Source organism: Vipera berus (genome assembly GCF_964194415.1).
Source record: "Vipera berus genome assembly, chromosome: 13".
NCBI classification, from domain to species: domain Eukaryota; kingdom Metazoa; phylum Chordata; class Lepidosauria; order Squamata; family Viperidae; genus Vipera; species Vipera berus.
In genome coordinates this window covers 909011-921052 of record NC_138216.1, presented here as the reverse complement: position 1 = coordinate 921052, position 12042 = coordinate 909011, and the positions used below count along the sequence as shown (strand labels likewise).

General features: G+C 47.4%; 1 protein-coding gene across 1 annotated transcript in view; it reads right to left on the bottom strand.

Annotated features, from left to right (window-relative positions):
* CACNA1H (calcium voltage-gated channel subunit alpha1 H) overlaps positions 1-12042 on the bottom strand; it is a gene marked incomplete at its 3' end in the record, with an annotated part of 126926 nt that overhangs the window by 27055 nt on the left and 87829 nt on the right. The window contains 4 exon segments of the mRNA XM_081338452.1: positions 893-1048; positions 2713-2830; positions 3814-3999; positions 4492-4643. Coding sequence (XP_081194578.1) covers positions 893-1048; positions 2713-2830; positions 3814-3999; positions 4492-4643 — 612 coding nt within the window.

The window sequence follows — 12042 nt, the reverse complement described above, 5'->3', positions numbered from 1 at the left end:
GCTTGGCTCTCACTGAGCTGGGAAAACATAGTAATATTCCCCTCTCCTGCCTGTGATTAAATCCCCTCTCTGGGTCATCATTCATAGCTCAAGCAGGTGAGGCTCCAAGTCCATTTCCATACGCTAACAACTTCATAAAAGCCTCTTGATGAAATGTGATGTGATGGGTTTTATTTCTTAGATGGAAATGGGACATAACTCAAACTTTGCCATGGAGAGATGTTAGAAGAGGGAAAGCTTAGCAGCTCTGACCAGGACAAGCAAGAAATAGTTTCTTGAAGGACACGTCCTTACAGAGGTCGGTCTTCCAGGGAGTGTAGCTGGGCATTCATCTCCAAGTGATCTTCTTGATGTTGTGACTTTTGCTTTCCTGTGGTGAAAAGCAGACTTCCCAGATCACTGACAATGAACACCGCAACTCTCTGTGAGTTTTGATGAAAATATTTTGACATATCTCGTCCTGCCTAGAAATTTTTGTATTAGTAGTCCCCTTATTTAGAGGGCATCAGGGTGGGAAGCTAGTTATTTGCAGAAATGTTTTGAAACAGAATTTTGTTTGACCAACGGTTGAGATAAACCCAACTAACAGGCCATAAAGTTCATTCGTGGCCTGTTATATCTGTTGAATATGTTTAGGTATTTGGGGTTTCTTATCAGATGGATGGATGGATGGATGGATGGATGGATGGCACACATTAAAAAAGAAATTTAGATACAAATTTATTTATATCTGTGCCACTGAAATGAATGGCCAGTGTATAAAGTGTTACAATGATACAATCAGGCCGTTCATAAATAAGAAGCTGCAACCAAACGTGTCCCGGATATCACTGGGGTCTGTGGAGTCACACAACAACAAAAAACCCCAACCAGCCATCCGTAGACCCTTTACCTCAGCTTGGAAACCTTCCACCAGGATGGCGACCAAGAGGTTGAAGAGGACGTAGTTGCCAAAGGTCATCAGAGCCACAAAGTAGAGAGCAGCCCAGGAGGAGGTGGAGGCCATTCCGTTGTAGAGGACCACATTCCAGTCTTCCTGGGTCAGGATCTGAAAGACGCAGATGGGGCAAGGAGAACATCTGAACCCACTTCTCTCTCTCCTGCTTTGGCTTTGCTTTTCCACGCTTGGTTATTAGAGCTTCCAAGTGGTCTTACATGGACAGTCCTTTTGCTATAGTATCTCCTGCCTGCTGCATAGCTCCACCACTGTGTGTGTTTCCAAGGAAAGGAGCTGGTAAGAAGCTACAAGACCTCCCTTGCTGAATGATTGTTGAGTGGAGTCCCCTTTTGTGCACGTTCAGAAAAGGTACAAGACCAGACTGATGGTGGGATCCGTCTAGTTAGCAGCTTTCTCCCAGGAGTGGAGACTCATCGAGACCTTAAGGGCAGGTTCCTGTCCTCCCAGGAACATCTCTCACTATTCCATCAGCTGAGATTGAAGGGAGACACCAAAGACCAACTCCATTTTCTGGATGGATCTAACGGCCACAAGCTCCTCCCCTTCCCAAACTCTCTCCCCTCTTATTGGCAGCTCAACTGCCAGTCAGTGGCTGAAATAAACCTTCTCTTATTAGCCTCCTGCAAGCGACTGAACCGGGACCAGATCTGATTGCCACCCATCTTTCCCAGAACTAACTTCAGAGACTTCCATTTTGTGGAAGCGCCGCAGGTAAAAGTACATCCGATTCTATACCCAGAGTCATTTTTTCCCCTGCATGTCTTTTGCCGAAATTGTGAGCCATTGATCATAAATGCAAATGAGGGCTTTGCATTACGGCAGGAGATAAAGAAACTTTTTGCGGGAGCAAAGTGCTCTTTGTCTCTATTCAAAATAGCAAGGATTTTGCGCCTGTTAGCAAATTAGATCAGTTTTGTTTATAGGTCACGCTTCTTCCTCTTGGCAGGTATGGAAGGCGACGGAGAATAACCCAGGAACCGAGCTCCAGAAAGCATAAGCCTTTCCCTCTAAACTAGCCTAATCTTAACCAAGACGGCTGTTTCCAATTCCATCCCGGAGCAGGGAGTGAGCGTTGTTTTCCCCCAACCCCCTTGGACTTGATAGAGTAGTTCAGCTTCCAGCGGCCTTGATGAGAAGCATCAAATTCAGCTTCGGTCTCTTTTGCACCTAATTTAGTTAACTGCAAGACTTTGCTAGGAAAACGGCACCGGCCTCTCTATTAGACGGACAGAGTGACAGCATAAATGACACAGAGCTGCTGTCAGAGTCTCCCAGCAGTCAATTATTTAATTCTTGGTGGCTGTTTATCTAGACAGGGGGCCTGAAAGGGAGAGAGACTCCCTATTTTCCCAGATAATTTTAATCTTCCAAAGCGACATTTCAAAAACTCGGCCACTTTAAGATGGGTGGACCTCGACTCCAGGAATTCCCCAGACAGCAAGTAATTTGTAATGCTGACCTCCATGTCGGAGGTGTGGAGATAACAGGCTGCAAAAGGTGCCTCTTTCATTTTCTGGAATTATTTCCCACTGAGATTGGATCGGCCTGTCCAGTGATTGACCCAACAGTGTGCAGAAATAAGGAAAGTCCTGACTTCTGGAATGGCCACGCTGGTATCTTTGGGGAGACTCCAATATGCTGTCTTTAAACAGGGATGCCTCACGTAGCCACTGAAGGAAAAGCTTTTGCTCCTGGAAAGGTTTGCCATGTTTTGTGCAGCTCCTTGTACAAAATGGGCAGCTCGAGGAACTTACCTGAAACACGGTGACAATTGCCCACAGCAGGGAATCAAAGTTCTTTCGGTCTGGCATGGTGTCTCCTGACTCTGTCCTTAAGCCAAACTTGCACCCAAAAAGGTGCATACCGAGGATGCTGCGAAGGGGAAGGGGAAGGGGAAGGAAAGAGAGAGAGAGAGACAGAAAAGATGGTTGAAAAGGCAAACAGCTTATTTGAAAAAGTTCCGGCTCCTGTTTCATCTTGAATGGGAGTCTGAAATAACCCAGGTTGGATAATCACAGAGGAAGAGATAATTTTGCAATGGTGTTTATGTTTTCTGCAAAGTAAATCAGAATGTCTCCCCTCCCCTCCATTCTTTATTAGTTTGTGTTACTTTTTATGCAATTTATAAAACTTTAATCAAAAAAATTGTAATAATGACGTAACTCAGGTTGTTCCTTTTCCAGGTTGTCAGCTAGAAAAGATGAGTTCAGTAGCACTGTCTTCTCCAACCTGGATCCCACCAGGGCCAGGAGGAATAAAATTCCCAGCATTTCCTGACAGCATGATGGGAGACCCTGTTGGTTGAGTATGAGAGAGCTGGGCCTCCCCACTACCCCAAAGGCTCCAGATTGGAGAAACACAAAGAGTCAGAATTAGCCTCTTTGTCCACCTGAAATCTACAAAAGCATATTTGATTATTATTTTTCTAGAAAAGCTTCACAGATTGAAAAACTCTTCCTCCCCTTTGAAGAATATTGTACTTGATGTACATTTCTTACTTTCTGTGGGGTCTATATCAACTCTTGCCCTACTTGGAGAGGAGCTGTCCTTGGTCTCTGATGCAGGCCTCTCACTGTTGTTTGCCAACTATCACAAACAAAGAAGGAGGCACTGTTTAGTCGTGCTTGTCACTTTGCATCTTTCATTTGTCTCCTGGGTGGCAGGATGCAGAAGGAATGAGGCGGCCCAGGGGACATCGATCCGCAGAGTGCCAGCCAGTCACCTTGTGGAGAGGTCACATTTATTCCCACGTGTTGGGCAAACGGGATCCTTGTCATTGTGATTGGTGCAGCACTGAGAGGAACAAAAGAGCCAATTAAGTAGGCAAGACAGGAGATGCGCCCAATGAAACCTACCTGAAAATGAAGATAAAAAGCATGAGCAGCATGCAGAAGGTGGCCACGTTGTCCATGGTCTTCATGAGAACCACCAACTGCCGGCGGAGAGCCGGCATGAACCGCACCAGCTTGAGGACCCGGAGGAGACGGAAGGTCCTCAGCACTGAAAGTCCCCCATCGGCCTGGCCAATGATCTCCCAGACACTGCAGGATGGAGACAAGAGATTCAGGCAACTTGGGCTGTCCAGCTGCTGAACAACCGTCAACTTCCTAATTGCCCCTGATGGCAGAGATGGCCTGGGGGCACGGCTGCTTTTTTTTTTGGCAGGTTGGCAGATAATGAAGTTGGGCCCATAGAACGTTTTTTTCATAGAGGACTTGGGCATTTGGTGGCCAAAAGAGGGAGACATAAATGTACATTCTATGAGGACTATCTCCCCTCCCCTCCTCTCCCGGCTCCTCTGTAGATGCGGCTACATCAGCACATCTTCCCCGAAGACAATTCGGCGAGGTGACCCCAGAGAACACGGGCTCCAGGAGGGGAATATTGCTCCCCCAAGATGTGCTGCAGTGTTAGAAAAGATAAGCAGGCAAGGAAATTCAGCTGGCAGGCAATCTCCCCCCCCCACCCCAGTTTTAAGAAGAAGGAACGATGTGCAAAGGATTCTTCTGAGGCCACGTTAGAAGCCCACTTACCTGATGACAACAATGATGCCGTCAAAAATGTTGTAGGGGTTCTTGATGTATCCCCAGACGCCAAAAGCCGAGAGCTTGAGCAGCATCTCCAGAGCAAACATGCTTGTGAAGACAATGTTACTAATCTCCAGGGCATCGGTGAGGTCATCCGGCTGGGCAAGAGGGAGAAACGGAGGTAATTCAGGTCGGAATGGAGGCCAAAATACCTCCCTTGGCTGTTCCTAACTTCTAGTTGCAGATGAAGAAGAGCAGAGTTTGACAATGACAGTGTTATCTTGCTCCATTATGATTGTGAAGCTGAGTTGTTTTCCTGACCCTGTGACCACAAGGATTGTTATCACAGTGGAAAACAGGGCGACGGGATGCAGAATATGGAAAAGTAATAATTGCAGATGAAGTATCAAACAAGATAGGATCAGCAATTTAGATCAGCCTAAAATGCACATCTACTAGTTGAATTGCAAATATTAGCAATCCAGAAGGAAGATTTTAGTGCATCTATATATTTCTCTCTCTCTCTCTCTCTCTCTCTCTCTCTCTCTCTCTCTCTCTCTCTCTCTCTCTCTCTCTCTCTCTCTCTCTCTCTCTCTCTCTCTCTCTCTCTTTCTCTCTCTCTCTCTCTCATATATCTCCTCTGACTGCTTTTTGGGGGGTTTCCCAAAGTCTCCCTACAATACCCACCCTTAGCAACTCAACTGTTGAAAATCAATGGTCAGCTTCCCCACCATTTCAAGATGGGGAAGGCAGTTCAATAAACCAAAGGAAACACACACACACACACACACACACACACGTGTTTCTCCCCTCCAAAATCCAGAAACAGATGAGAAAGGCTGGGCTTGGCCACCTGACCCATCCTCCTCTGTGCTTTGGCTCCAAAGAGCCCAGCAGTGACACCCTCAACCTGTCCCACACCCCACACATTAAATAGTTCCTCTCCTGTGCACACAGTGGCAAAAATATTGGTGCCCAGAACCGGATTCCAAGGATGGAGGTGATTTAATGTCGCAAGTAGATCAAAGGTACCATTCAGTACTTTTAGCAGAATTGGGCAGAAAACAGGTGGAACCACACCAAGAAGGGATAACACTTCCAGTGCTGGAAACTATTTCCCCCATTCTTATGAATCCACCTTTAGCACAAACATCTGCAACGAATCTGCTGTATGTATAATCTTAGTCTGGAAGGGCTGTGAAGCAACCACATGTTTTAAACTCCCTTTCTCAACCCAACACGCAATCTGGCCTCCCCACAGCCTTTCAGACCAGTTTATTTATTCATACAACAGTTTTTCTGCCAGAAGGCATGAAATATGAATTGCAGCAAGGAACACGACTAGCCACCAGGAGTCAACAAAGAAAAACCGGATTGGTTGGAAAAACATTCCTCCCCTATCTTGTCCTTGGTTTCCCAGCAACTCTTTTAAATGTTTCACTGAAAGTGATCTAATCCACTCAACCTGACTGTTGACGACAACTTGAACTAATTACGAAAGCTAACTAGATCCACGAGCAAGAAGGACCTTCACAATCTTTTCCCTTGCACCATGCGCAAGACGAGAAGGTGAGCATGGAAAGACAGAGAAAGTTTCCTGAGCTTTCCTGAAGGTCCGATTAATTCAAAGACAAAGGCCACCCAGAGTGGGAAGAAAACCATTTTTTTTAACAACTTCATGCAAATACTTTGCTCTTCTGCCCTGGTCTGTGTCCCAGCTGAAATGTTAGGCACCTTTACAACCCCAAATTTGCAATGTGGTCTCAATGTAAAAAGGACTACACAAAAATATAGATATTTGGGGAAATAACGTATGGAAAAAACCCAACGGATAGGGAAATGCCTTAGAAAGATAAATATCTCTTTTGTGCAGAAGTTGGATGCGATGGAGATCCGAACACTTAAGGTTATGCTCACAGCCAAGAAAGGGGCTGATTTATTCTTCTTTAGGACTATCTAATCTTCATTTCTCTTAACTAATTTCCTAAGACGATGGCGGTCTCTTCCATCATCTCCTACTCAGGGACCCCAAGCAGAAAAGAGAATTTATTGGGGGGGGGGGAAAATGCCCTCTCTTTCTGTGTTCCTCATCCAGAAAGCAGCATGTTGAGAGCCACATTGGCCAAGAACTGAGAGGTGTGGGAATGATAACAGACAATGCCCCTGTGAGAGATGAAAAATATGGGCTCAGTTTGAGATGTCTTGTAGCTGTCAGAATGACAAGAAGACAATCCCGGATTAAACAAAAGTGGAGAAGGGTTCATTGTAGGCTTTTTTTCTTTTTTCTTTGCAAGGCAGTGAGGTTATTTTACAAGAAGAGTTTGCATCTCCACCCCACCTTTCTGCATGTAAGGAGGCAGCCTCTTCTTGTAAAACAGCCAGACTTCCGTGCATTAAGAACAAGCTTAGATGATTGTATGGTGTGTTTGGTAGAGTTCCAAGCCTGGAAGAGAGGCTTCCAAACACTCGACTCCATGGAATTGCAGCCTGGGACCCGCTTCTCCTTACAGACAAAAGAGGAGTGATTAGGGAGACATTTCGCCCTAATTAGCCTGGGACAAGCAACATAGGAGAAGGAACTCCATGAGTGTCAATCTGTTTGGAGGAGACGCACAGCATTGACCAGGATAGTTTTTCCACAGACCGGAGTGTGAATGGTTTTGTGTGCTGCCTGCATCCTGTGGATGAGGGTTTGCTTGTTGGTGCTGACCGGTTGCTGGCATGCTGCGGCCTGGCACCGATCCACAGACCACGGGTTGGGGACCCCTGCCCTAGAATATGTTCACCCATTCGTCTTCTTCTCACAAGGACACACGCTTGTCCTTTTAGTAGGAATTTTGTGTAGACCAGGAAGCTAAATGAGACTCTGAAGCAGGATTTCCCTAGCCTTGTTGAATTCTGTGACGGATGTTATGGGCCATAAAAGCCTTCGCTTGCCTCCCGTTGAACTTCTGCAGCTACGCGAGTGGCCACAGTGCAGATTAAACCTTTTACTTAACTCATGAGCTCTGCAATCTCTCCCATGACTAATCTGTTTAACTAATGAATTACTTTCTGGCTACCATATTAGATTTCCAATGCATGCACATCATTAAGGAAGTAAGTGCTTGACAGAACCCTTAAAAAAAATACAAATACAGGAGATTAGAAACAGGGCTCAGGTAGGATTAACTAAGCCCCCTCCCACCCCAGCCCACCCCACTTCTCTTCCAATTGCTGGAAATCCTTTAAAAGGGTTTCCACTGCTGGGTGGGTGAGGAGCTGAATTAATGATCTGGTTAAAAGAAGGAGGCAGGGCTTTTAAGCAATGTTTAGCCCCCAGTCAGATCCTAGAATCACAGAGCGTGCTAAAGAAAAAAAGGGGGAACAAATTCAATAATTTGAGCTAGCATTGATGGGCAGGTGGCATTCGCTCACGGATGCCACTTTTGGAGTTTCTCTCTTCTGGGAAAGAGAGAAGGAGGTGATCCTCTTGAACAGGGGTCACTAAACGTGGCAGCTTTAAGACTGGTGGACCCCAACTCCCAGAATTGCCCAGCCAGCATGGAAAATTCTGGGAGTTGAAGTCCACAAGTCTTAAAGTCACCACGTTTGGAGATGCCTGGTCTTGAATATGGGGTCTGATTTCCACCTAGGATGGCCGTTTGGGTGAACCAGCTGCCTCCTCGCACTCCTGTCCCTTTCACTTGGCTGAGGAACCGACCGGGGTCCTGTGGGGACGGCCCTCCCTCCCTCCCTCCCTAAGGCAGACTTCCAAGCCTCACTTAGGACTCCCAGCAAGGTATGGAGGTTCTGCTGTTCCCGTTTCTCAGCCTCACTTGACAAAAAGCAATTTTATTTCAAGTGGCTTAAATGCCAGGCTAGATTAGATCAATTACCATCCCCCCCCCCGAAGGGGAAGGAAGAATCGGGAGAGACGTTCAGGAGATGCGGCTACCAGAAGCTTCTCTTTCTGGAGAACGGAAGCTAATTCCCCAGCGGCAGCCTTTGGGGGAGAAAATGGCCTCGCCCCCTTCCCGTCTTTTCTTTCATTGCCTTTGCCCAGAAATCCACCGTGTCCATTTTTGCATTAATCTGCGTGTCGGCTTAAAGGAGGACATCTACAGAAAAACTCGCAGTTTATCTGGATCCGGGAAGATTTGGGGAGTGGAAATGCAAACCACCCTCTTAGTGGGATCAGTTTCGCAAGCGGCCTCTGAGATCCAAGATTATGGACAAAGAGAAAAACTCAGTTTGATTCAGAGGATTTAATAAAGATTTATGAGGTCTGCAAGTTGTCCTTTAAAAGAAAGAAGGAAAGAAAGCCCCAAATCCAAATATTTTGGCCTTTGCAGGAAAGGAATTCCAAACCTCAGACCGTTGGCTTTCTCTTTTCTGCACTGTTTCCAAAAAGGAAGAAGCGGGGGTGGGGGGGTGGGGGGGGATTCAGCATCACGGCTTGCTCTTTGCAGCCTGTTGAGACAATAACTTTGGTCGACCAGCAGGGAGATCAAAAGCCACCCTGGTTCCCGTTGTTGACTCTTCCAGGGCGCTGGAGACGTTTAATCGAGCAGGGGGGCCACGGAGATCCCTTTGGCCAAGCCGAGAAAGAGACTTTTATGGAGATTCTTTCTGGCAAGGGCTGCTTGGTGGCGGGTGGGACAAAGAGGAAGTTGATGCCGTGCCAGAACAAAGGGTTCCTTGGTTCAAGCAGCCCATCGGTCACAGAGGAGGTCAAGGAAACATTGGAAAAGTCAACAGGGGACGGAGAAGGACCTGTTGAGGAATGAACTTCATAGAATGACAGAATTGGAAGGGACCTTGGAGGTCATCTAGTCCAACTCCCTGCTTGAGCAGGAGAGTCTATACCATTTCAGACAAATGGCTGTCCGGTCTCTTCTTAAAAACCTCCAGTGACGAAGCACCCACCAATTCTGAAGGCCCAGAAGCAACCCAGAATGATTGTTACTTCACTTAACAGAAACCTTCCTTAATTTTTCTGGAGGCTCCATGCTATAAATAAATAAGCAGCCACGGAAAATCAGACCGGTTTTAGAAAGCATGGACTCAGCCACCAGAAACGTATAGCTATCCATTTCTGTTTCATATTTCATTTCAATAACCCACGATTAGTATTTGTAAGCATGTGATGGATCCTCAAATGAAGGGAGGCCTGATCTGAAGGAGAAGGAAGGGAGGGAGGAAAGATATGAGGTCCTAAGGTGATCTCGAGGACCTGACGAAGAATAGGCTGTTTTCACAACTTCTGTTAAGAGTAAGGAAGCTGGTATGATCTGAGAGATCTATTTGCAATTAATCTGAGCTGATAAGCCTGAGCTGGAAGGATCTGGCTGGGATCTGTGTTAGATAAGCCCCTCTGCTCTTGGACCCCCTTCCTGGACTGGCACCTCCTTTCACCCAAACCATCAAGGCCCCAGGGAGCAATCTTGCGTTCTAAACCGGCGGGCGGCATTCCCGTAGAAGCCTGTGCCATGCCTAGGACCGGGTTGCTGATGGAGCTGTCACCACTGCTGAGCCACCTCGTCCTTGGTTGATGGCTCCAATCCATCACAATTGGATCAAAGCATAAAGGATGAGAGTCACAGGCGAGCAGTTGCATCTCAAGGCCCTGGCTTGCCAAGTAAAATTCTCCATTTCCACAACCTCCTTCTTCCTTCTCATTTGCTGAATTAAATTAAGCCAGATTACATTACATTTCATTAATTCAATTTGGGCCCTGCCCAACTCTAAACTAACTCTGAGCGATGTCCTATGGAACCAGACAGAGTAGAAAATACAACGCAATCATTTTGAAAGAAATGGAAGAACAGTTGCTTCCTTTGGAGAAATCGGCAAGTGGGCCGGAAGGAAAGAATCAGCTTTCTGGCATTTGGTGCCTCCAAAGACTTAGCTTGCTCAAGGGCCTGACGGCAAACATCTCAGGCTTGTGCGTCCCGCAGCCCACTCCCCAAAGAAAAGCAGCAGGGATCAAGGTGGGAAAAATAACAGCGGATGAGTTCAATACCCCTGTCCATCTCTGAGCTTGTGCAAAAGTCTTGTGTTAAGTAGACATTTGGTTGTGGGAGGCTGCACAGAAGCTGTTTTGGAGCGACCACATGAGGACTCCTAGCCAGAGACTAATTATTGGATCGTTAACCTCACATGAAGCTCAGTGAAAAGGAATTCTGATTTGTGAGAAATGTCCCACTTGCCTTTCCGGGGAGTGTGGGATTCATATATGCACCAGTTCCCCGCTCTTATTTCAGCCCCACAATAGCCCTTATGCGGAGGGTCTTCTGTGAGAGAAGAGACAGGACCAGCATCCTCCACCCAGCTTCTGAAGGTAAGGGTGGACTTCAGCCAGGTCTCCTGTAACTTCTTCCCTTCCTGCACAGACACTTTGCCTTCTTGTGCCTTCTCTCCCCCAACTGGCTTTGCCTTCAGTGCGGTCTTCAGAAGACCCAGACTGGTTGGTTACTCGAGACAGCGCTATCCCATCATTCACCCTCTGATGTGTTGGCCTCACCCCTGCACCTCATCCAGGAAAGACAAACGGACGGGGAACTGAGCGGCAGATATCCGAAGACTGAAGAAGGGAGGAAGATTTCACCTCAGGTGAATTGCAACTCTCTCCCGAAACTCCAGACCACCGGAAGGGCAGCTTTGTCCAGCCACAATGAAGCAGCTGTGCTTCAGGGATGACTCATCCCCTTCCAGCCAGCTGTCCTTCATGAGATGCCAGCAGCTGGGACATGGTGTCTTCACCTTTGGGACGTGCTCTTTAATACCAGTGTTCCCAACCTTAGTGTGAACAGTCTGGATTTCTCTTCCCCTGAAATTTTTAAAAAGATGAAAGTCTTCTCAGACCCAGGAAAAGCAAATGATTTATTTTCCTCCATAAGAAGTTATGAAAGATTCTTCTGGAACAGTTGCTGATCTTGACACACAATTGTGAGGTGGAGACACTAATCAAAAGAGGAACGACTGCATGGATTATCTTTGATTAGTTTAATATGCCTGAGATCCATAGAACTACCGTATATACTTGAGTATAAGCCGACTCGAGTATAAGCCGAGACCCCCAATTTCACCCCCCAAAACTGGAAAAAGTTATTGACTCGAGTATAAGCCGATCCGCCGTTCTGCAAGCCTGAATACACAGGAATACCCTGTGTGGCCGCGGCTCGTCGGCAGGTCTCCGTTCCTCCTGCCGACCTTTGGGGAGGTTTGGGCGCCTCCCCAAACCTCCCCAAACGTCGGCAGGTCTCCGTTCCTCCTGCCGACCTTTGGGGAGGTTTGGGCGCCTCCCCAAACCTCCCCAAACCTCGGCAGGTCTCCGTTCCTCCTGCCGACCTTTGGGGAGGTTTGGGCGCCTCCCCAAACCTCCCCAAACCTCGGCAAGTCTCCGTTCCTCCTGCCGACCTTTGGGGAGGTTTGGGCGCCTCCCCAAACCTCGGCAGGTCTCCGTTCCTCCGCGCAGACCTGCCGACCTTTGGGGAGGTTTGGGCGCCTCCCCAAACGTCCCCAAACCTCGGCAGGTCTCCGTTCCTGTTTGGGGAGGTTTGGGCGCCTCCCCAA